The following is a 21736-nucleotide window of genomic DNA, read 5'->3' on the forward strand; positions in this document are numbered from 1 at the left end:
TGATAGCCGAGTCGTCCTCGCCGTCGTTGAGTTGCATGGGTACGTGGGCTGTCAGCGGAGTAGTATAGGAAAAGGCAAGAGGAGAACGCCGGCGCGTACACGAGAGAGAGAGAGAGAGAGAAAAAAAGAAGGGGCGGCGGGGGAGAAGAGAGGGAGTCAGAGGGGTACGTTCGTACACACTGAGCTCGGAAGCGCGCGCTCTCATTCGAGGTGGAGAAGTACAAACGTAAAGACGAGTCGGCACGGTTATTGGCCGTGCGGTGATTGGCAGTCTCCGGTAAAGCGAAGCGCCTTATTGGGTAGAGAGAGGTCCTAAGTATGTCAATAACTAAAGTTTTTTTTCACTTCTCCACCGAGTGATCCGATGACTGTGACGTTTCTTCTCCCCCTACGCGATTCGCATACACGTATTTTAACGTGTATGTACATAAATCGCACCACCGAATAGGAGGGGTTTGGGTGAGAAAAATGAAAAGCAAAAGGCGCTCGCGCATCTGTGACGGTGAAAAGAGTGACGGGGACGGGTGTGATGCTGGTACGTGAACAACTAGACTGGAAGTAGGGAGTTCCTGCCTCTTCAACACGGACGGACCAAATTTTCTCCTCGGGCTACCACACGAGAGAGTAAATGCCTCTGTGTTTCACGTCGACTACGACGACGACGACGACGAGCAAGAGTTGAAGCGGGCTACGAGTCAGTCAGTCAGTCAGTGCCAATCGCGGTCTCGTCGCGCCGAGACCAATTTTTTCTCCGTCCCTTCGCTTCTCGTTTATACATCTACGTACATTTATTTATATGAATGTACCTCATTGTATGCTCATTTTTTTAACGTTTCGCTTTTCACAAATGAATTATTCCCCGTTCGCGTGTCTTCCAGTTTAGTCGGTTCTTTGTTTTTACAACCACACTCGTCTCACTCTCCATATGATTTCATAAAGTCTCTTCAGTTTTCTCATTTTTGACAACTTTTCTTCAATTTTTTTTCAATTCTCAATTCGAAACGACCTTTCTCACACGTTTTTTAAGAAATTCTCTTCCTTCGATCTCGTACTTTTCGCCCACTAACCTCTCTTTTTGTAAACAACTTTTCAACGTGTTTCTCATCCCGAGGGAAGCGGCCAAACGTTATTGCTCGCTCGCTACGATTATTCGGAACGTGCAAAAGGTGATCGGTGCGTACGCTCGAGGACGATTCTTACTTTTCCGCAGTTGAACACGTGAGATTCACACTTTTTAATGTTTCCGATTCCTATTCGTTTGTCATTCCGTATGAAAAATATTTTCTTGAGGATTATTAATTCGATTGTAGCACGAGAAGAAAAAAAAAATTCGTTCGACTTCTTCGATTCGATCTTGCCAAAAAGCGAACCTCTAAAAACACGGTTTCGCTCTTCACCCACTGTTTTTGAAGGGTCCTTCTCGTCGTGCGGTCATAATTCCTTTTTTTTGCTGGCATTCCAGAAAATGTATATTTCCGCTTGAAATTTTAAGCGTTCCGCGAGCCGCGGAGTCGTGTTCGAATATAACTTTTTCAGTCATCACAAAAACCTGCTCGTTTGATTAGAAAATTGTAAACGAAGTGACCTTGAAATTTTTTCAAGGTGTCTCCCGCACGAACGCATTCTCGCAGCTGCTCGATCGTCCCCTTCGAACGGTCGAACTTTCCTCGAAGCGTTTTCCCCCTAAACGGTGCTTCGATTTAACACTCGAGGTGATATCAATAGAGAATTTCATTATCTCGCTGACGGCGGAGCGATTTGACGGAAAGTTATGAATGAGAAGTAGATCGATCGAGTGGCAACGAAGCTGCCGGCGTAACGAGACTTTCCAGTTGAACTGCGATCCGCAAACTTGCTACAATTTAACCGGTGCGCGAACGCTCGATGGTTTTCTAAAGTGTCTATCGATTAGAAAATCAGACTTTCTACCGGTTTTTTCGCCCCGCGCGGAGACAAAGTCGCGTTCGCAGTACCACCTGCGACCGCCCTTGGGCATTTCTGCGGAGAAAAGATGTTTGTCGCGCAGACCAACGCGCTTTTGTTTCTCCTCAGTTCTGAGAACGTTTTTTCATTCTCCATTATTATATTTACGCTCGAATCTTCGCTCGGCTCGAGCTCACAAGGTCGAACATACAATTTTCACCAAAAGTGTGTGAAACGCTCGAAAGAAAAAGGTCGGAAAAACGACGTTTGCTCTCGCTGCAGCCGCTAAATTACTGGCCAAAAACTCTTCTTCCGCTCTTCCGTCCGCTCTCCTACACTCGTTACACACACACTCGCGCGTACTAAACTCGTCGAGGACTCGGTGAAATCTCCAACAGCCCGTTATTCGGTGACATACATTGGGTAGGTCATGCGGGTACGTACGTAGGGGAAACCGGGGCAAAACGGGCCGCCCAAGCAAATATCCAATTTTCCACGAGTTTTCGAAACTCTCCATTTCTTTCAAACACGGAAAAAAGTACAGTCATTTTTGACAATATCTCAAAAAAAAGTTTTTCGCTAAGAGCCCTGAAAAATTCGTGAAATTTTTTTTAGTGCTTTCCTTAAGGGAAAACTTTCTTGTTGAAAAAATCTAAAAAAAGGAAACCGAACAACACGAGAATTGAGAAAAATGTTTGAATACGAGAAACTTTGTATTCCTTTTTTAAATATTTTTATAGAAAAATATAAACAATTGAAAGGCTGAAAAATAGGAGAGAAGAAACATTTTGACAGTAATTTTTTTCCGAAAAATATGAAAAAAATTGAAAGTACGAAAGAAAAAATTTGGACGCTATTCCCCCCGTTTTGCCCTCGTCGCCTGCCTCTGTACACGCGTGTAATGTGGATGGAAAAATATGCGTCGTCCTCATCGCATGCCCCGGATTCTCCGCGGCTCGAGTCCCGCGAGAGCTGCGCTTTTTTTCTTCTCCCCGTAACGACCTCCGTGTTAAATATAAATCGCACTTGACCAATTAATATTGACGCGCGCGGAGGGCGGCCCTTGGACGATGATTCGCGGCAGATAAAGGCGTTTATCGATTGGCATTGGGATCTCGCTTTACAGGGGGGAGGACTGGCGGTGAAACTGCGGGGACGCATTTTTATTGGTTTTACGGAAACGTCACTCGACTATTTTCGCGATTTTCGTCAGAGCCCCCCCCGTCGGGACTGCGGAGTCCCGAAATCGCTCGAGTTCCTGGTCCTAAAAATCGAAGCTCAAAGAGCCCTTCGTCTGCAAACGTGGGTCTTTCGCGTCCGGCCATTGCTTCACCTCCTTAATGCACTCAGAAAATTCTGAAAAAATTCACGCTACTTCTCGTAATATTCATTTTCAAGTGTCAATTGTAAAATTTTCGAAAATTCCATTTTTTCATACATTCTTTGTCAAATAAATGAATAAATTCGAAAAAAAATTTTGATTCACAAAAAAATTTGTAACTCTGCGAAAAATAAAGATACCACAATTTTTTAAATTGGAAATTAAAGGTAAAAAGTCAGGCTTCAAGAAAAAAATTATTTTGTTTCATTCACCCAAAGCTAAGTGCTCAAGTTTTGGACATGAAAACGCCCAATAAATTACGCACGACGCATATTAGTTTTCACACACTTTATTAGCAAAATTTTTATTTTTTTACAATGAAGAGTCCTTAGAACAGCATATTATTATGATTCAGTGCATCGCAGTTGATAATTATAATTATTCTGTGACGCGATGTTCGTCGCACACGGTTTTTTTACATTTTTCTCCGCAGTACTGTGTCTGTCGATCTTTTTTAATTTCACAACGATAAAACCGCTTGTGTTTTTCCATTTTATCTGACGCGGCCGATCGCTGCTCCATTTTCAAAAATACTAAAGAAAAAATTTTTTTAGCCATCCTGCTGACTAAAATACTGGACGCGCATATCGTCAGCGAAACGAAAGGATTCGATCGAGCGAGCGCGTCTCGTTGCGGCTCCAACGAAGCACCGAATAATCGAGATTGTTATTGAGTCGAAGCGACGCTCGATCTCGCAATAATTTATGAATCGTTAAAGCTTTTGTGTTCCTCGGTTGATTGGCAAGTGCGCGTTGCCGCTTATCGCGCGGCTCGCAGCGCCCGTTTGCGAGTTTCCACTCCCTTTGTACCGTCGGCGAATCCAGCTGGATTCGAATTTCCAACTTTTGAAACTTTTGAGCATTCGATCTCGAGGCGGAACGTGCCTCGCCGAGAGTCGAGACGAATCGCCCTATCGGCGAGATTATCGGGAGGGAAAGAACAATGAGAGCGAGAGGGGACGCGGAGAGCCGACGAAACGTGAACAATACGAGAGTCTGCTCCGAGTGGGCGCGCCTGAGGCAGCTCGATATTACTCGATATCCGCAATGGAGCGAGATCGGGTCCGCGGTTGACCCACTTGTACGCTTCGAACACCTCTGTTTTATTCGAATTACTCAATTTTAATATCCCCGAGAGCGGGAGATAACGATCTTCGCTGTAATCTCCGGGGATTCCCGTTCGCGAGTTACGTCCTCGGTGGGCTCGATTCGAAGGACGATCGATCCTCGAATTCATCGCTTTTCTTTCCCCATATTAAATTGTACAAAAGTAGTTCGGTCCTTCTACGAGAAGTCGAGTTAGCAATTATTTAACGTTGATTCGATTCGAGTCTAAATTTTTTATAAAATCAGTGAAAAATTACACTGATAATATTTTTATCAAGAGTGTAATAAAATGCTTCAAAAATATCATGAATGTGGGAACGGGAGGTGAAAGAGAAGACGTATTCGAAACGCGACGAGTTTACATTGTAAAAAGCAACGATGAGAAGAACAACACTTTCTTAAGGTATTACCGGATGGATAGCCCAGCCGATAAATTGTACCTGATCGGAATTTCCGTGCTTCGTGATATGCAATAAAAATCTGAAAAAATTCAGCAACATTTGGAAAGTTATGAACTACACTTGTCAACAATAATATTGCCCAAAAGTTATTAATAAATTGTTTAAATAAATAATTTTTTAACAATTTTACAGTAAACCATTGTTTTTTTTACGAATCGAATGTGCACATTTTTCCGAATGCTCATGATTTTTTTCCGAATTTTCGTGGATTTTTGAAATTCCCTTTTTTAAATTTTTTAAGTGGCTCTCTATTTGTACATTTTCGATCCAGTAGCCTTGAGACTTTTCAAAACTGATGGTAAATATGTCTCCTAAAACATATCGAAAATTCAAATTTTAAAAAAATTTTATCAAGAAATTTCAAAAATCCACGAAAATACTGAAAAAAATCATTCGGAAAAATACACACATTTGATTGGTAGAAAAAAAAACAATAGGTCACCGCAAAATTATTGAACAATTAATTGTTTAAACAATTTTTTATTAACTTTGGGGCATTATTATTATTGATAATTGTTGTTCATAGCTTTCCAAATGTTGTTGAATTTTTTCAGATTTTTATTGCATCGCGAAGTACGGAGATTCCAATCAGATATTATTTTTGGTCGAGCTGTCCATCCAGTTATACCTTAAAAAGTTGGAGCGTCGACACTCTTTTTATGAAAACTTCAAAACGTCGCAGGATTCGTATTTTTTTACAAATTCTGACAAAATTATCAGAGAACGAAGAGCTTGTATAGATTAACATCTGTGGAAAACGGTAGCCCCGTCTCTCAAATCGTTTTCGAGTTATAAGCGTTTGAATATTGCAGTGCCATAACGGACTTCGCGTAAGTGACATTCGCGGACATTTTTTCTAGATATGATTTTTCGACGTTTTGGGACATTTTGAGGACATTGACGTTGAAAACTGGAAAAAAGAAAATATCAAGAGAAGTGACAGTTTTTTTCGTGAGCTTCGAAGAACGGAGACGTTAAAAAAAATGTCATTTTCAATTGAATTTGAAAACAAAGAATTTCGAATTTGTTGATCCAATCCTACATGAAAGGTGAAATTTATACTTCAACTTGACCAGACACTTTGAATGACACTCGATCTAGGGAACGTTTTATTGTGCGAAAAAAAGTTTACATCGGTGTAACGGCACCGAGAAGAAGAATGTTCAATTCGTTGGAAAAAACGAAGCGACTGGACGAGCACGTGAGTCAGTCGGAAAAATAAATTTGGTGAAACTCCCCCGATTCCTGAATTGCTCGAGTCCAATCAGCTGTTACCAACGGCCCAGCGCGATACTCGCTTCCGACGCGTCAAAAACTAAAGTTTTTTCATGTTTTCTTTCTCAAAAGCCTCGTAAGGTAATATGTTTTTTTTAAGGAACGAAATCTGTGGATGAATTTGCAAAATTCTATATTTTTAGCGAGTTTGAATAAAAAACGCTTCTGAAGAAGAAGAATATCGGTTCAACGTACCGTAAATATAGAATTTCGAAATTTTTTCGGGTCTTCATCGGTTCAAATGGAAGGAAAATGTACGAAAATGGGCAAAAAAATCGGAATTTTTGTTACGGACAATAATTACGAGCGGGCGCATAAGCCATGTACGAATTAGTATTTCTCACGTGAAAAAAATGTTTTTGTACTTTCGAAATATCCTTGAAACTGTACCGAAAGTTCGCTATCATTAATTATTTCCGTCTATCCAAAAACAATTTCGAAAAATCGACTTTTTCGACTTTCTGAACGACACAAAAAGTGGATTTTCACCGTCTTTGTTTTGTCTTTTAAAATACTCGAATTTTTCCTCCCATCGGTACCAATTGCTCGAAGCGCCTTCGTAAAAATGTGAAATGACGATGGACGCGGGGAATGCGCTCTGACACGTTCCACATTTGCGAGCCGTACAATTAGCGAGGCTTTGGTATACGAAAGAAAACGGATTTTTAGTTAGCTCGAGAGTCGAAACGAGCTTGTTCCATTTGTACAGTCAAAGTAACGTGTTATCGGGGTCCGTAGACGCGGAGAAGGAAAAACAAAGCGAAGAAACGGTGAATGAGAAAAAAGCGGAAATTCTCCGCGGCCCCTGCCGCCTCTTCGCGTGCCCGCGCTCTTTTGCATAATTTATGTGCGAATTGACCGGGGGAGGCGGTTTCGGACCGAGTTTTTCAACGAATCATTTGTGTTTGTCTCCCCCTCGTCGGACTCGATAATCGGGCGGTTGTCAAACTCACGATCGAGCATTAAAAATCTTGGTCCTGAAAAAAACGCCTCTAGAGGATGAAAAATTCGAGCGGAACTCGCGGTTTCGGGTCTCCGGGAGCGGCGAGTGAAAGTGGCGCGTCCGTTTCTTCGTTTCCTGCTCGAAGCAATTTCTTTTTGAAGAAATGACGCTGAAGTTTCCAACGTTGGAGTCTAACGAAATGATGGAAAAAAACTCTCCACTAATTCCAGTAACTCTCCTATTTTGTTCCCTGCCAAATTTGCGATTCGTAGTTTTTCAAGCTGCACCAACGATTCGTGAAATAAGAAATTGGTGAATTACAAACGTTTTTTTTCGTTCGTTTCGTTGGACTCCAACGTTGGAGACTTCAGCGTCGTTTTGAAGAAATGATTTGGAGGTCTGAGCCCGAGAATAGCTGGATCCTCGACTTCGGGCATTTCTACCGAGCAAAATCGACGCGCCCCTTCCCGCGTCTCCCGAGCACGAAAAATGCTTCTCATAAAGTAGCTACGCGATGCCGCTATCGGTTCAGTCGACGGTTTGCTCCAACCCGGTGCGGTGATTCGCGTCACGAAAGCAGCGAAGGTCAAGAATCCTCGTTCCAAATAATCGTTGTTTTTGCACGTTTTTTCCAAGGGAGTGTAACGCGATATTATCTCAAACGTCAAATCCGTTTGACAGCTGTCACGTCGACGAGTAGATTTTGAGCCGAAACGCTCCTCAGCACCGAGGATTCGTGAGAGACCATCGAATTTCTCGATCTCATCAATTCGTTTCGGTCTCCTCGGCAAAGAAAAGATCTTGTGCCCAGAACTTACTCGACTTCCTGTTCGAAGTAACTTTGTTCGAAAGCGTCGGAATCGGTGCTGGGGCGCGATGCACGATCTCGAGTTATGCCGATGACGGGAGAGGCGTGTTCGATCCTCTTTCCGGCTCGATGACTCTTCGAACGGGACTCTCACAGTCGTTTTTCCAGTGCGGTATAACGGTTCTAAAAACCGGACCGAGCATCGGGGTCTCTCAACTCTCGTTCTTCATCTTCCTTCCCAGCGTCCGAATTTAAAATGAGCATTTTTACACTCTTCTTGCTCGTCAGTTTTTCAAATCTCTTTCTTCTCCACAGATTCTCGTGAAGATGTTCGCCAAGCTGTGCGTCGCCTCGGTGCTCCTCTTCGCCTGCTGCTACGGCGCCGCGTCCGGCGTCGCCGTCTCCCAGGAGCCCATTGCCCAGGACGAGGACATCGCCAGGCACTACAATTCTCGCTACTCCATATTCGATGAGCCTTACAGCATCGATTTCAAGTACCACAACTACGAGCAGATGAGCCGCTTCCTCAGGGCGACTTCGCTCCGCTTCCAGAATCTCACTGCCCTCTATTCCATAGGAAAATCGGTCAAAGGTACCCTCCACCATTTACTTTTGGCATCGAGATTAGCAACCGCCCTTTTTACGGCAGCATTCGGCAACCCTTTATTTTCGTCATCGTTATGGATTCCTTACATGTTTTCCTAACGGTGAGACAGTTCGTGCGAGGAATTTTGAATTATTTAGTACACGGAGAGACTTTTATACGCATATTTCGGACGAATTTGCTATCTTTTGTAGCAGCGCTGTTCTATATCGTCATTCTATTACATTTCACCAAAGTGCATAGTAATTTTGATGTCGGAAGCAGTTGAATTTAGGTCTTCGACATTCTTACATCGAACGGTGCATCGATATCCGAATGTCACTCGTTAAAAATTGGTGAATCGGACTGGAAAAATTGCTTGAAATTTTACCATGTGCCACTGGTTAATTTTCATGTTTATACGGAGCAACGCCTCGTATAATTGGTGGGCGCACGAATTTTGCTATGTTATTGAGCAAAATATGCAATTTTTCGTATAGCAGAGAGAAACGACTGCTTCGTTATCTCCTAAATTTTCATCAAATCATTTCGTTATTTGCTATGTTTTTGATCAAATTTCGCTCGGTGTTCATTTTTTATATAGCTCTGTAGCGATTATTATTATAATATCGATGTGCTCCGACGTTACTATAAAAACATAGTAATTTTTGCTATAAAAGTCTCTCCGTGTATGACGCTGAAGTCTGCAACGTCGGAGTCCAACGAAGCAACGTAAAAAAAACCCTCGAATAATTCCAGTAAATCTCCGACTTCTTTCCTGGCGAATAAAAAATTTTTAGTTTTTCATCGCACGCCAATGATTCGTGAAATAAAAAAGTCTTACGAACGTTTTTTTCGTTCGTTTTAGAGTAGAAATTTAACGATTTTTCAAGTTTTTATTCTTTATTAAATGTTCGGTGACCTGACCTGAAATTTCGCCAATCTATTCGCAGCCATTTTGACTCAACTCTTCTCCCCTCGGTCCCCATTTTTAATTCCGTTTCTTCCCTCAGGACGAGACTTGTGGGTGATGGTCGTATCGTCTTCGCCTTACGAGCATATGATCGGCAAGCCTGATGTCAAGTACATCGCGAACATACACGGAAACGAAGCGGTCGGCCGGGAGCTCATGCTCCATCTCATTCATGTAAGTGTGGACATTCCTTCGTCGGGGTTTTCCGGGTCGAGATCGTGTTCGGGATGGCAAGACTCGGTGCGAGTGTAGTCGAGAGGTTGGAGCCCACGATTGCGTAAGATCGACGTTGTCAGGTGACTCCGGAAGAGGCGAAAACTGCTGATCGATGGACGAGAAATGTCAAATAACCGTTTCCATGAGATTTCACTCGGTCCGCTAATAAATTTCGCTGAGATCAAATGCTGTTGGGTTTTCCCGAGTCGAGAGGAAAAACCCGACGGAATTGGATGCTTAATAATGTCGTTAAATGAGCGGGTGATTAAAATCTGCGTGGCCATGAAAAAAAAAAGGTTCTCGAATGATCTTTAGATGCTACGACGTTTGAGTTGAATTTGACGAAGTATTTTGGGATTAAGGAATGTGAGTGAACGTGTAATTTTCAAGGACGGGATGTGGGGACGCGTGATGGTATAATTTCAAGAGTTTTTGTATTCATCGATGGCGTTAAAATTGCGAGGTTTGTGCATACGAAATAAATGAACGTTCTGAGAATTCGTAAGAGGATTAGTCACGTTGTATTTCTAGGGGCACGGGAGCTCCTTAATTTCAAATTGCTCCTCGTTTCTCGTCGTCCTCGACGATATTTTCTAAATGGAAATTTCGTTTTTTGTTTCTTTACGATCAGCTGTTGGTGACGAAGTATGGCGTCGATCCCTACATAACTTGGCTCCTGGACAACACTCGGATTCACATATTGCCCTCGATGAATCCGGACGGGTTCGAGGTCTCGAAAGAAGGCTCGTGCGAGGGCGGACAAGGTCGCTACAACGCCCGGGGCTTCGATCTCAATCGCAATTTCCCGGACTACTTCAAGCAGAACAACAAAAAGAGTCAACCGGAAACGGAAGCTGTCAAAGAATGGGTATCAAAAATTCAGTTCGTACTTTCAGCAAGTCTCCACGGCGGAGCACTCGTCGCGAGCTATCCCTTCGACAACACACCGAACTCGCGTGAGTAACCGCCATTCCACTCGCCGTCGCTCCGCTCTCTTATCTTTCCTCGTTTCGAGAAACAGCATTCTTCATCCCGCCTCACGCCACTTTAACCGTGAACAAAACTCTCGACTCGCGAATCATGCTAAAGCACGAAAATTGCTATCGGAGCACCAAAAGTTTTGTTCCAACTGCTAGGAACATAATTGCAACGAACTTTTCGATAGTAGTTCGTGGAATAATGAGAAAATATTCACCACAATAAATAACCAAATGCGCAACAAATTTTTCATCCTGTGAGAAGTATTTTTCTGAAAACTCGACTCACTAGAACGTCGACGACGAATGTCACTATTCCAACTCCGATATAATGTATGTCAAAAATCAATATTCTCTGAAATATTTTCACGCAATCAGGAATATGTCGTTCGGCACCATTGTGCGCAGGTAAATTCGTACGTTATTAAGCCTCATTCACCAATCCTGATAAAAGTGAACTATTTTCTCTCGAAATATGCAATTTTTCGTTGATTTTTTGCCAGTTAAAACTGAGAATATTCGAACGGCAGTGTGTCAACTTTACATCGAGAAATTCGACATCGTGTCATCTCTCCAGTCAATTTTTCCATCGTTGGAACTCAGCTCTCAAGTTTATCGACAAATAGAATCATTTCCATTATGATTTTCTCAATTAATAATGCTACGAGCAAATATTCATGATAATCATGATAGATCTCTCTATAGCCAGACAAGCATTCTAACTTCATAACTTATTAGCTTCTTGAAACAACCTGAAAAAAAAATCCATCTCATTATTCTCGATACATATTTATTAGGGTGTGTAGAACAAATGTTTTTTTTCCCCCAAAGAATAGCCTTCAGGTAGAAGGTTGAAGGCTATTCGCTATTTGAAGGCTTCGCTCTATTTCAATCTACAGATTGATTCTAGTAGATTTTTAATTTTTGCCACTGTCCTTTGCCACCATGATTTGGTGGACAAGTTAGAACTTATTTCGGTTCGAGTTTATTGGGTTTGTATGGATTTTTGTTTAGGCTTATTTGGACTTGTTGGGTTTTGTTTGGGCTTTTTTGAGATTTTTTGGGAACGCTTGGGTTTGTTTGGGCTAAGCCCACACGAGCCCAATAAGCCCGAACTGAAATAAGTTCCAACAAGTCCAATCAAACCATGGTGGCAAAGAACAGTGGCAAAAATTAAAAATCTTCAAATAGTGGTGAATATCTTCTACCTGAAGGCTATTCTTTGGGGAAAAAAAAACATTTGTTTTACACACCCTAATAAATATGTACCAAGAATAATGAGATGGATTTTTTTTCAGATTGTTTCAAAAAGCTAATAATTAGAATGCTCATCGCCACTACGTAATGAAGAATTATCATTTGAAAAGACTATGGAGAGATCTATCACGATTGTCATGAATATTTATGACAAAATCGTAATGGAAATGATTCTATTAGAAATTTATCGATAAACTTGAGAGCTGAGGAAGCGGGCAGCTGGTACGTATGGAAAGATTGACACCCTGCCATTCAAACGAGTGGTAAAATCGAATTGCATAGTTTTTCAGATCCTTCGATTCGTTCACTACTTTCCAAAGTTCTTTTTTTTCACACAATTTTTTAAATAGAAAGAATTATTAAATTTTAAATATGATTTTGAAAGTAATTTTCACGATGAATCTGTGTAATTTTCGAAAATAAAAGTCAAAGTGCGAGTAACGAAGTTGTTTTGTAAAAAAGTGTTTCAGAGCTACTCGTCGACGCCGAGCATATCACCGGATGACGACGTTTTCCGTCATCTGTCTCTGATGTATTCACGCAACCATGGAACGATGCACCGTGGGGCAGCCTGTTCGCCCTCCCAGCCCGGCTTTAAAGACGGCATAACCAATGGCGCAGAGTGGTATCCGCTTACCGGTGGTATGCAAGATTTCAATTACGTTTGGAACGGCTGTATGGAAATGACTCTGGAACTTTCGTGCTGCAAATATCCGCCGGCGGAGGATTTGCCGCGGTACTGGGACGAGAATCGCGTTGTAAGTTGAACGAATGAAGAAAAAAAACGCTGGAGCATCATAGAAAATGCGAGGGAATAAAATTTGTGGCAGAAAATCCATTCAAACTTCGAAATAGGAATTTAGATGTTTGAAACATTTTTTAATTTCTCATAAATTTTCGAAATCCATTAACTTTGTTACTCCGACGAAAAAAAAAATAAAATAAAATAAAATAAAAAAAAGCAACCGAGAATTTCAAACCGCTTGCAACGATTTCATCAACTTGTTTCTCGATAGGCGTTGATCAAGTTTCTCGCTGAGGCACATCGCGGCATTCACGGTTTCGTTATCGACGAGAACGGCAATCCCGTTGAACGGGCATCCGTTAAAATAAAGACACGAGACATAAGTTTCCTGACGACGAAATACGGTGAATTCTGGAGGATTCTGTTGCCTGGTATCTACAAACTCGAGGTACGTCGCTTTGTATCTTGTTTTTTCCCATCCGACCTCGTTTACTCCATTTTTCCCATAATCTACAACTTTCTACTCGAGGCTAAAATTAGATGTATCGCCCTCCAACGCTTTTTATTCCATTTATAGCTTATTTTTATCATACTTTTTCACACTTTTTATGACCTTAGGTTTACGCCAATGGATACAGCCCCCGAGAGGTGGAGTTCATGGTCATCGATCAGCATCCAACTTTGCTGAACGTCACGCTCCACGCCACCAAGGTGAGCAGATATGTTAATTGATTTTATCTTTTTGCCAACTATCGCTGAAGACTCTATCCCCAAATGTTATTTTCCGTTTTAATATGCAAGTACCTTCTTCGTCTAGAGCTGAACGTTATACGCGATGAATTTCGATATTTGTATCCGCAGTAAATCGAACACTTTGTTTGTATCTTCTACTCGAATTTCTTCGATCACCATTCTCATCGTTTTTGTGTTTTTTCCTTTGGAACGATTTTTCTTTGGTACCATTGGAAATGGAAACTAATTGAGGCGAAAATTTTTTTACATTCTCGTACTCACATTTTTTTAACTCCAGCAACATGCTTTTCACAATAGATCAGTAAAAACGATGAATTTCGAGGGGTGATCGAGGATTTCGAAGTCGTGAGCGTTTGTACATAACAACATTCGAGTTTGAATATTGTAAATATTTGTTGGAAACGTGAATAGGAGGAAGGTGAATCATATTCAGAAAGACATATTCGTGTGTTTGGGATTGCCCCGTTTGGTGAGGGGTCTGGCATGGTGTTTTCAGAACTGGGGTGATGATGATGATGATGATGATGATGTTTGGGATTTATCGGGGCATAACACCGGTACGAGACACCGTGACGTAACACAAGCGAGTATCAACGCTGCTGTCAGTGGCAGCAGTGTGCTCGGAAGTAACTCGCATCAAAAGAATAAAAATACCGAAGGAAGCAGGAGGCCGGTCGATGATCACGGGGCCAATTTCGCGCTTTACGATCCCAGGGACGCTATCATTTTTCCAGACTCCTAATTATTTTCAAAGCCCCTCTGTAAAAACGATTCCGACTCTGCGTTTCTTTGCCTAAATTTAATTCATTTTAATGTTTCTCGGTAAAATACAAATTGAGACGATTAGAGCAAGGAATCCAACGTCGTGGTTTCGTCTCATCTTAAAAGTTATTCGTCTAGTGCTTGTTAGTATCTCGATGGCCGATTTTATTGATGGTTTTAAAATTCATGTAACGATCAATGAAATCGGGCACGTTTATTTGCACCGTTAAATGTTGCAAAATCGTTGCAAAATACGAATCGCATAGTCCGTTTCCCTCTCTCCAATATTTCGCTCACTTCAGTATTCCTCGGAGAAGCAAGTGCGACGACAACCTCACCACGATAAACAACAGCTAAAAAGTCTATTTTAATCGCTCGGATTCTCGAATATTATCGCACGTGTGTTGATGTAAGTACCAAACGAGAAGGTTTATTCAAGCAAAACTTGGGAGCTAAGAGCTTAGAGATTCTCGGGTTTTGTATTTAATCGTATACCATCGCTGCATCATTTCGTTTCAAGCAAAGGTCTTGATTTCCGGCTGTGCGCCACGCTTTCGAATGACGTTACTTCCGATCGATTGGCTAAAATTCATTTTCAAGCTTTTCAGACGCTGCAATGACTGTTGGTGTTTTTCCTTTTTTTTTGTCTGAACGCTTTTGAGGACATTCTAGTCCCGAATCGATGCCGCTTCGTGTGCTATCGCCGCTGCTGCTGCTGCTGCTGCTCTCATCGATTCTTCTCATTATTTTTTTCTTCCATCTACAGATTCGTGAAAAACGAGTTGAAGAATTCATGTTCCTGCATCAGAATAATCGAGTTTTGGCCAAAAGTTGTTCCTCGAGAACTGAGAGATGGAAAAGGAAAAAAAGGAAGATAAAGGAAAAAATGGTGGGACGACATTTTTCGAGCGTTTCGCCATTTTTTCTCGACATTTCATGGCAAATATTATTTTAGCATGAAACTTATTAATTCTGAAGATAAAAATGACGTTTAGAGCGGAATTAATGGAAATTTGTTCTATTCTGGTATAAACTTGTGGATCGATATGGAGCTAACGAGGTGGGGTAAAAGCTATTGATAGAGGCAAACGTATATATGTACGTGGGCACACGCGCGAGGAGACACCGGGGCAGCTATCGTAACGTGTGACTAATTGAATAATCTATTGTCGGAAGAATAGGTTGAAACGTTAGTACGGAAATATAACGATTAAATGAAATAGTACCGAATAGAAAGTGTCCAGATTGAAAACGGAGAGGTTAAGTTGGTCGTTTCCTCTCGCCTCGAATACGTTTCCACGAGAATAGCCGAGCATGCCAATATTGGCTAACGAGATGTCATTCGACCTACTGACAAGAACAATGAGAAAATCACTATTCTTGCTTTACCGAGGAACTCTCTGATTCAGAAGTTATTGATGTAACACTCGAGTTTGTCACAGAGTGAAAAGCTCCTCGATCCGCTCACGAGTCATTACAGAATTATTTAAATGGGAGGAAATTCACGTTTTTCATTATCTTTTATGCGTCGCGCGGTGTGTGTTTTGCTGTTCTGCGCTTCTTCTGCGAGCTGCTTCTTTCAATTGCATTTTTCAATGAATGTTGTAATATTTTTAAATTAATTTATTGATTATTCATGTGTAGGAATGGAAACTATCGATTGACGTTTATTTGATACTGTAAAATGTGATTGTCTGTTATGTTCTGGGATATCTTTGTCACGACGAATTTTATTATCATCATTAATCACAGCTGATTCAACGGAATATTGATGCATTGATACCGATTTCATATTTGTGACTCGCGAACATACAAACAGAGGCAAGACGACAACCTCGGGGATGAAGCTTCAGGATCACCATCGGGCGCCCCCTATGCTGGCAACACTGGCGGAGTTCGACCTTATCCTCACCGAGATTACACGCATCACTTTCGTCCCAGTTCGGGCGCCAACACTGCCTCGGACTCGAACAACGGTATATTCTCATCAATAAGCAACGGCTTCAGTTCGTTGGTCAATAACCTGTTTGGCTGATCGTTTGTTTACTTCCCGAGGCTCCTTTCCACTACTCGTCAATTCGCGATAATATTTATTGTATTATTATGCGGACAGTATTTTCGTTCTCGAAGAGTCGTTAACGCTACACGCGCAAATTTATTCATTCATTCAAAAAACTAGTGTTTTTTCGTCGCCGGATATTTAAACGTAAGAGAAGCACAGAGAGTCAATTTTATGTGATCTGCGACCGCAGAATTTCTTTTCTTATTTAATTCTTCATCATAATATATTATATTATAGTTATTTAGAATACAGCACAACTCCTTCGCTCTTCGTTTTTGTACTCTCAAACTTTGTACTTTGAACTCTCCTCGTGTCACTCTACTTGCGGCACTTCTTTTCCTAAATATCTTCATATCTCGTGAAATTTTTGCCAAAGCATTGCTGCTCTCAAATATTTTCTTCCCAAATTGTACAAAAATATCTCCAAGCCCAGACATTGAAGTAGAAAAGTCATATCATCGGAGAAACAAAATGACTCTCCGTCAAGTGTCAAAGCGGAGCCGTTAGGTTGGACAGCTACTACTGAATACAAAAGTAGAAATATTTGGAAGTCGTGATGAGCCAGAATATTCTAAAAAATTTGGAGTAGAATTACTGAGGGTACGGCGAGTAGAAGTCAAAGTTTAGAGGTATGCAAGGTTAGAAAAGAAGGATTATTTGAGAGTACAGAAACGGAGAGTAGACTGGCTGTATTCTTAATCCCCATGACGTTTCGTTGTAGCACATAGCGAGCATATAATTGTCAATTATTATTGAGTGAAATCTGCACTTTGAACTTTGAAGTAGAGTACCGAAGATAGAGTCTCGAGTACTTTTTCCTGAGTTGGACAGTAACGCTACAGTTGCGATCCCATTTGGATTATGAAATGCCCTTATGAAGTGTAGAAAATTTGGAGAGTTCGGTGAATACGAGCAGGCCTGTCCTCTGTCGTCTGCAGAATTTTAGATCTGTAATAAAAGAGAGTTAATAATGTTTTCAACGATAAAATAAAGTAATGAAAAAAGAGATATTTAAAAAAAACACATTGGATCCTGCAGAATATAAATATTTTTAGATTGTACTATAAACATCGTCCTCGGCTTTTGTCTCTGCTCTCCGCTCTTCTTGGAATTCGCAAATACTGCATACGCACGTATATCCACGGCACAGTAACGAGTACGAATGTGCCATCCTGTAAATATATCGTGCGAGTCGGAGAGACGATGATTTTTCGATCGCCTTAAAAAAATGCCTGCCGCACTTAAAATACTGCAAGTTGATGTATAATAAAATGATGTAGAATCGTTCACCGAGGGTGTTTAGTTCAGAGCGGAATTATAATGCGATGTATAAAAGTGCGATTAATCACTCGAAATAATCGTGTTTAAATATCTATACTTAAACAAATGACAAAAAATCCTATATTTTGAAACTAGATCAGATAAAATTTTCAACCAAATCCACTTTGATGACGACTAAGATGAATATTTATGAAATAAACGAAAGAAATAAGTGAGCGATATCCAAGACTATTTTTATAAAACGTCGAGACATACTTGTGAGCGTCACTGTTACTACTTATTTTCATTCCTACTTTCTTCTGTCTATTTTATTATTTTAAGTTATAATCTGTACCGCATTCATTGTAGTACGCCCGTTGTATTTATTGCTTCGATTTATGATACGATAAAAAAACAATCATTCAAATCAAGAGACTCGGTAGAGTCTCGGGAGAGACTATAATTATTGTGCCGAAAGAAAAATGCCTGTTTTGAAACGGGAGCAAACAGATTGTTGTCATTTCTCAGTAGGCCTGAAACCGAATAGAAACTCGTTTCTGACAACATCGAGATCTCGATGTTGTCAGATATTGTCAATTTATTTTAAAACGTAAACGATACGAAAAGCTCGGTTTGTGTGGTATTGGAGAAAGCATCAAGTCCAGATTTCATTCTTATTATTATTCAATACTGTTTCACGTAATTGCAATGCTACTTATATCTCGTATTACATATCATTTGAAAATGAATGTACTTAATATGTAACCATAAATAATAAGAAACAAGAAACGCATGTTGATGTGTTTGAGATAAAATATCTTCTATCACGAGCCCTAAAAATGGTCCGATAAGTCCCAATCGTGACGGTTCGTGCACAAATCACAAATCTAGAGACTTAAGTTGGGGTCGCCCTGATAGAACAGTTACTCGAAAACATCGGAATTAATAACTTTGTCAAAATGAATGGAAATCCAACCCAACGTCATAATTTCTAATCACGTTTATGAATCTTTAAGATGTTCGTGTCAGCTTCGAGAGAGATCTATTATCCATGACCCGTGTGCTAATATCTTACAAATTTGAGCTTAAAAATTTTGTCGTTTTGGCGAAATACACGTGTGCTAGAGCTACCAACGATTTTTTAATATTAAAACGTCACGTTCAAAAATGCTCATAAGAAAATATTAAAATTCCAACGACCCTGAAGTTGTATTCACGATGCTCCGATTGCGGTGAGAAAAATGAAGCAAAAAACGAGTCAGTCCGGATTGATTGATTTCTCATAACCATCCTTCCGCTCAATCGACGTTCAATCGTTCCCTCAAATCGCTTTCAATCTGTAAATTATTAATTGAATTCTACAGTGAATACAAATTCAGGGCCATTCGAGGTTATCCGACTTGTTTCTTATTTTTCTTTTGCGAAGTGCGTTAATCGATCGGACTTTTGTTTTGTAGCCAATCTCCGTCAGTTTCTGTGCTATTTTCCATCCGAGGCGCACGCGCCCTCTATTCTCTTCGAAATAAATATTTAATCTAAACATCTATAATACTATTTCGCTTCTTGTCCAGTTCCGTTGAGTCGAGATCGTTCCCAAGACTTCCGACCCTCCCCCGCAGCCCTATTCCACCCCCTCCTTGGCCCGTGGCTTTCAACTTTTCCTGCATTTGTGCAAGCATATCCTGCATTCTCCGGATCTGTGAAAAGAAAAGTAAACAATATAATACCCTTCTCGTACAACGAGCATTCGTCGGCTGTGTCTCGATACGAAAATCAGAATAAAACATACGAAAACTTAAATAAACGACGAAAAAGAGATTTACCTCTTCGTCCTTCTGCAACAAAAGTCTGTCAGTGTCGGATATACTATTCTCGAAATGCGGACCCGAGTCCCGTTTCAGCTTACTGAGAAAATACAAACAAAAATTTCATTTCAAATATAAGCAAAGAAAAACAATTTTTAATCAAATACAAATCATAGACGACGAAATCAAATTTGTAAAATAACAAAATCAGTCGAAATGATTTCATTCGCGAAAATTGAGTATTTCTCGTTGAGCAATTATCATAAGATTTTCACTACGACTATTAAAATAGTACAAAATATATTTATTTACATGCGTAAATACCTCCTTTCCCGGATAGCCTGTTGGGATATTTGAGAAATACACTGGGCACGAAAATTCTCGTAATGAACGTCTTGCGTGACGTCTTTCAGATCTTGCATGTGGGTCGATATTAGCATCGTCCTTAATTTAACAAAATCGCTGTGTTTTGGGTTTTCGACTAGAAAAACATAGAAACGATTCGTTAAAATCCAAGATTTTCGATGAAAATTCATGGCTCGAGGTGAGAACGTTTTTTCCTCCCACCTTCTACAACCCCCCAAGGATATTGTCGTCCCCGGACTTTCCGTCCAGCAACTTCGAGAACCGTGGAGCTCCCTACCACGGCGAACGGCACCGTCGCCTTCAATTCTTTGTCTTGCTGTTTGAAATCCTCGTCCTCGTCACTGTCGCAATCAGGGAACTGATAAATCTGCAAACATAAAAGTTGAATGAATATTTGTTCATGCTAAAGAATTGCTTTTTCCCTCTCGCTCAATTTCGATGATAAAAGTGAATTTCCCGAGGCCACCGAGTACGAGTGAGAGTATTCGAAGCACAGAAGTCTACCTGAATCTCGTGCTCCTCGATATCAGCCAGTATGCGTTCCTTCAGTTTTTTCACTTCGTGCGTCGTCAGGGTGTCCGCTTTGGCAATGACGGGAACAACGTTTACTTTCCTGTGTAACCGCCTCAGGACTTCGAGGTCTAATTGTCGTAACCTTGTGAAAAAATCGTCAATGTCACATCAGTGATCAATCGAATCTCTATTTTGTTTGATAGATTCGTGCCAAAAACGTTACTCGATAAAAACTCGGACGCAAGAAAGAGTTGAGAAAAAACTTTTGAAAGAAAATTGTGTTGGACGAAAATCTTACCCGTGTCCGTACGGTGGTATAAAATACAGACAGCAATGTACCCTGTTGTCTTGAATATTTTTCCTATTGAGTCCACTCTCATCAGTGAAATATTGGCGGAATTGTTCGTCGATGTATGCGGAGCATGCTTTCCACGTGTCCTCACAGTTCACCGCATCACCGAAACCTTTAGATTGAAAAAAATCCAAATTTCCCGTCACATAAAGCACACCGAAGAATTTTACGTGGTAAAAATGAGTGAATTTTCATTGGCTCGTCACCTGGAGTATCAACGATCGTCAGTCGGAGTCGAACCCCTCGTTCTTCGATGTCCATCATTTTTTTCTCGATCGACGTTGTCTTTTCCACGCGTTCTATCAACACGATGACAAAAACCATTATTGAATGTAGAAGCGAATAACGAAACTGACAGAAAATCATGGACGGAGGAAAAATGGTATTTACCGAAGGCATCTGGAATCCTGCGTTCTTTGTAAAGATCACCGAGAAAAAGGCTGTTTATAAGGGTTGATTTTCCAAGCCCGGTTTCACCCAGGACCATCAGAGTGAATTCGAATCCTCGTTTGACCGACTTCCTGTGCACTTGTTCCGGCAATGTTGCAAATCCGATATAGTCCCTGTCTTGCTAAACAGATTTTCATTATTTATTTTCACCGATATCTCGTTCCGGCGTTTACGCTTTTTACAGAATAAAAATATTTCAGACAATTTTACATGAGAATGCGTAAAAGCGTCGATGATTTTTTCATTTTTATAAAAATACATAATATTCGTCTAAATAAAATCCACAAATATGTCTATATATTTGAATATTAATAAATGCCGGATATTGAGCTCCACAACCATCAGTGACAAACAACACTTCGAGTTTATTTTCCCCTTCGGAAATTTAAGCACAAAAAAAATGGATAACTGTTGAAAAAAGAGGGTTGAATAAGCCTTAAAAACAATTGCTACAAGAGGACTTACCGCCAGACATGTTCAGGGCGACAACAACACTAGCCAGGATATTTGGAAGTCTCGTTGGGGTTGAGTTAGGGCGATGTACTCATGGAGTTGGAAAAAGACACCCCCACTCGTGGCTCTTTTGTCTAGGCTGGTGATGCGGCGCGGGCGCGCACCCTCGTTCTCGTTCACCGATCAATAATAGCACGAGGCGACGTGTGACGGAGAGGGGTTTGAGAAAATTCGTTCGTTGCTCGGAGCGGCAACTGCGTGTGGGGACTAACTTTCATGGCATCCTCGCCCCTCGTGTGTTTTCCACCTTTA

General features: G+C 40.9%; 2 protein-coding genes across 11 annotated transcripts; one reads left to right on the top strand and one right to left on the bottom strand.

Moving 5' to 3' along the window:
* Window positions 1–571: 571 nt before the first annotated feature.
* Window positions 572–18278, top strand: LOC122414935 (carboxypeptidase M-like). Of its 8 annotated transcripts, XM_043426615.1 has the most exons (11): window positions 795–812; window positions 1117–1218; window positions 8213–8489; window positions 9494–9627; window positions 10301–10625; window positions 11025–11054; window positions 12366–12661; window positions 12920–13096; window positions 13267–13359; window positions 13898–14572; window positions 15983–16119. In XM_043426615.1, the coding sequence occupies exons 3-10, from the start codon at window positions 8225–8227 to the stop codon at window positions 14141–14143; spliced, it is 1566 nt and encodes a 521-aa protein (XP_043282550.1). In that variant the 5' UTR covers window positions 795–812; window positions 1117–1218; window positions 8213–8224; the 3' UTR covers window positions 14144–14572; window positions 15983–16119. The 8 variants fall into 8 exon arrangements, with proteins under 8 accessions (XP_043282551.1, XP_043282549.1, XP_043282550.1 ...); XM_043426616.1 differs by lacking the exons at window positions 795–812; window positions 1117–1218 and adding an exon at window positions 572–706; XM_043426614.1 differs by having other exon boundaries at window positions 713–1173.
* Window positions 18146–21704, bottom strand: Sep4 (septin 4). 3 transcript variants are annotated; one of them, XM_043426618.1, is made up of 9 exons: window positions 21437–21704; window positions 20912–21088; window positions 20728–20820; window positions 20468–20633; window positions 20161–20311; window positions 19858–20023; window positions 19615–19771; window positions 19309–19390; window positions 18146–19182 (listed from the first exon to the last, which is right to left on the bottom strand). In XM_043426618.1, exons 1-9 carry the CDS (start codon window positions 21444–21446, stop codon window positions 19021–19023), a joined length of 1164 nt encoding a protein of 387 aa, XP_043282553.1. In that variant the 5' UTR covers window positions 21447–21704; the 3' UTR covers window positions 18146–19020. The 3 variants fall into 3 exon arrangements, with proteins under 3 accessions (XP_043282553.1, XP_043282552.1, XP_043282554.1); XM_043426617.1 differs by having other exon boundaries at window positions 19603–19771; XM_043426619.1 differs by having other exon boundaries at window positions 19603–19771; window positions 20912–21092.
* Between the last annotated feature and the right edge of the window lie 32 nt (window positions 21705–21736).

Source organism: Venturia canescens, chromosome 8 (assembly GCF_019457755.1).
Source record: "Venturia canescens isolate UGA chromosome 8, ASM1945775v1, whole genome shotgun sequence".
Lineage (NCBI taxonomy): Eukaryota > Metazoa > Arthropoda > Insecta > Hymenoptera > Ichneumonidae > Venturia > Venturia canescens.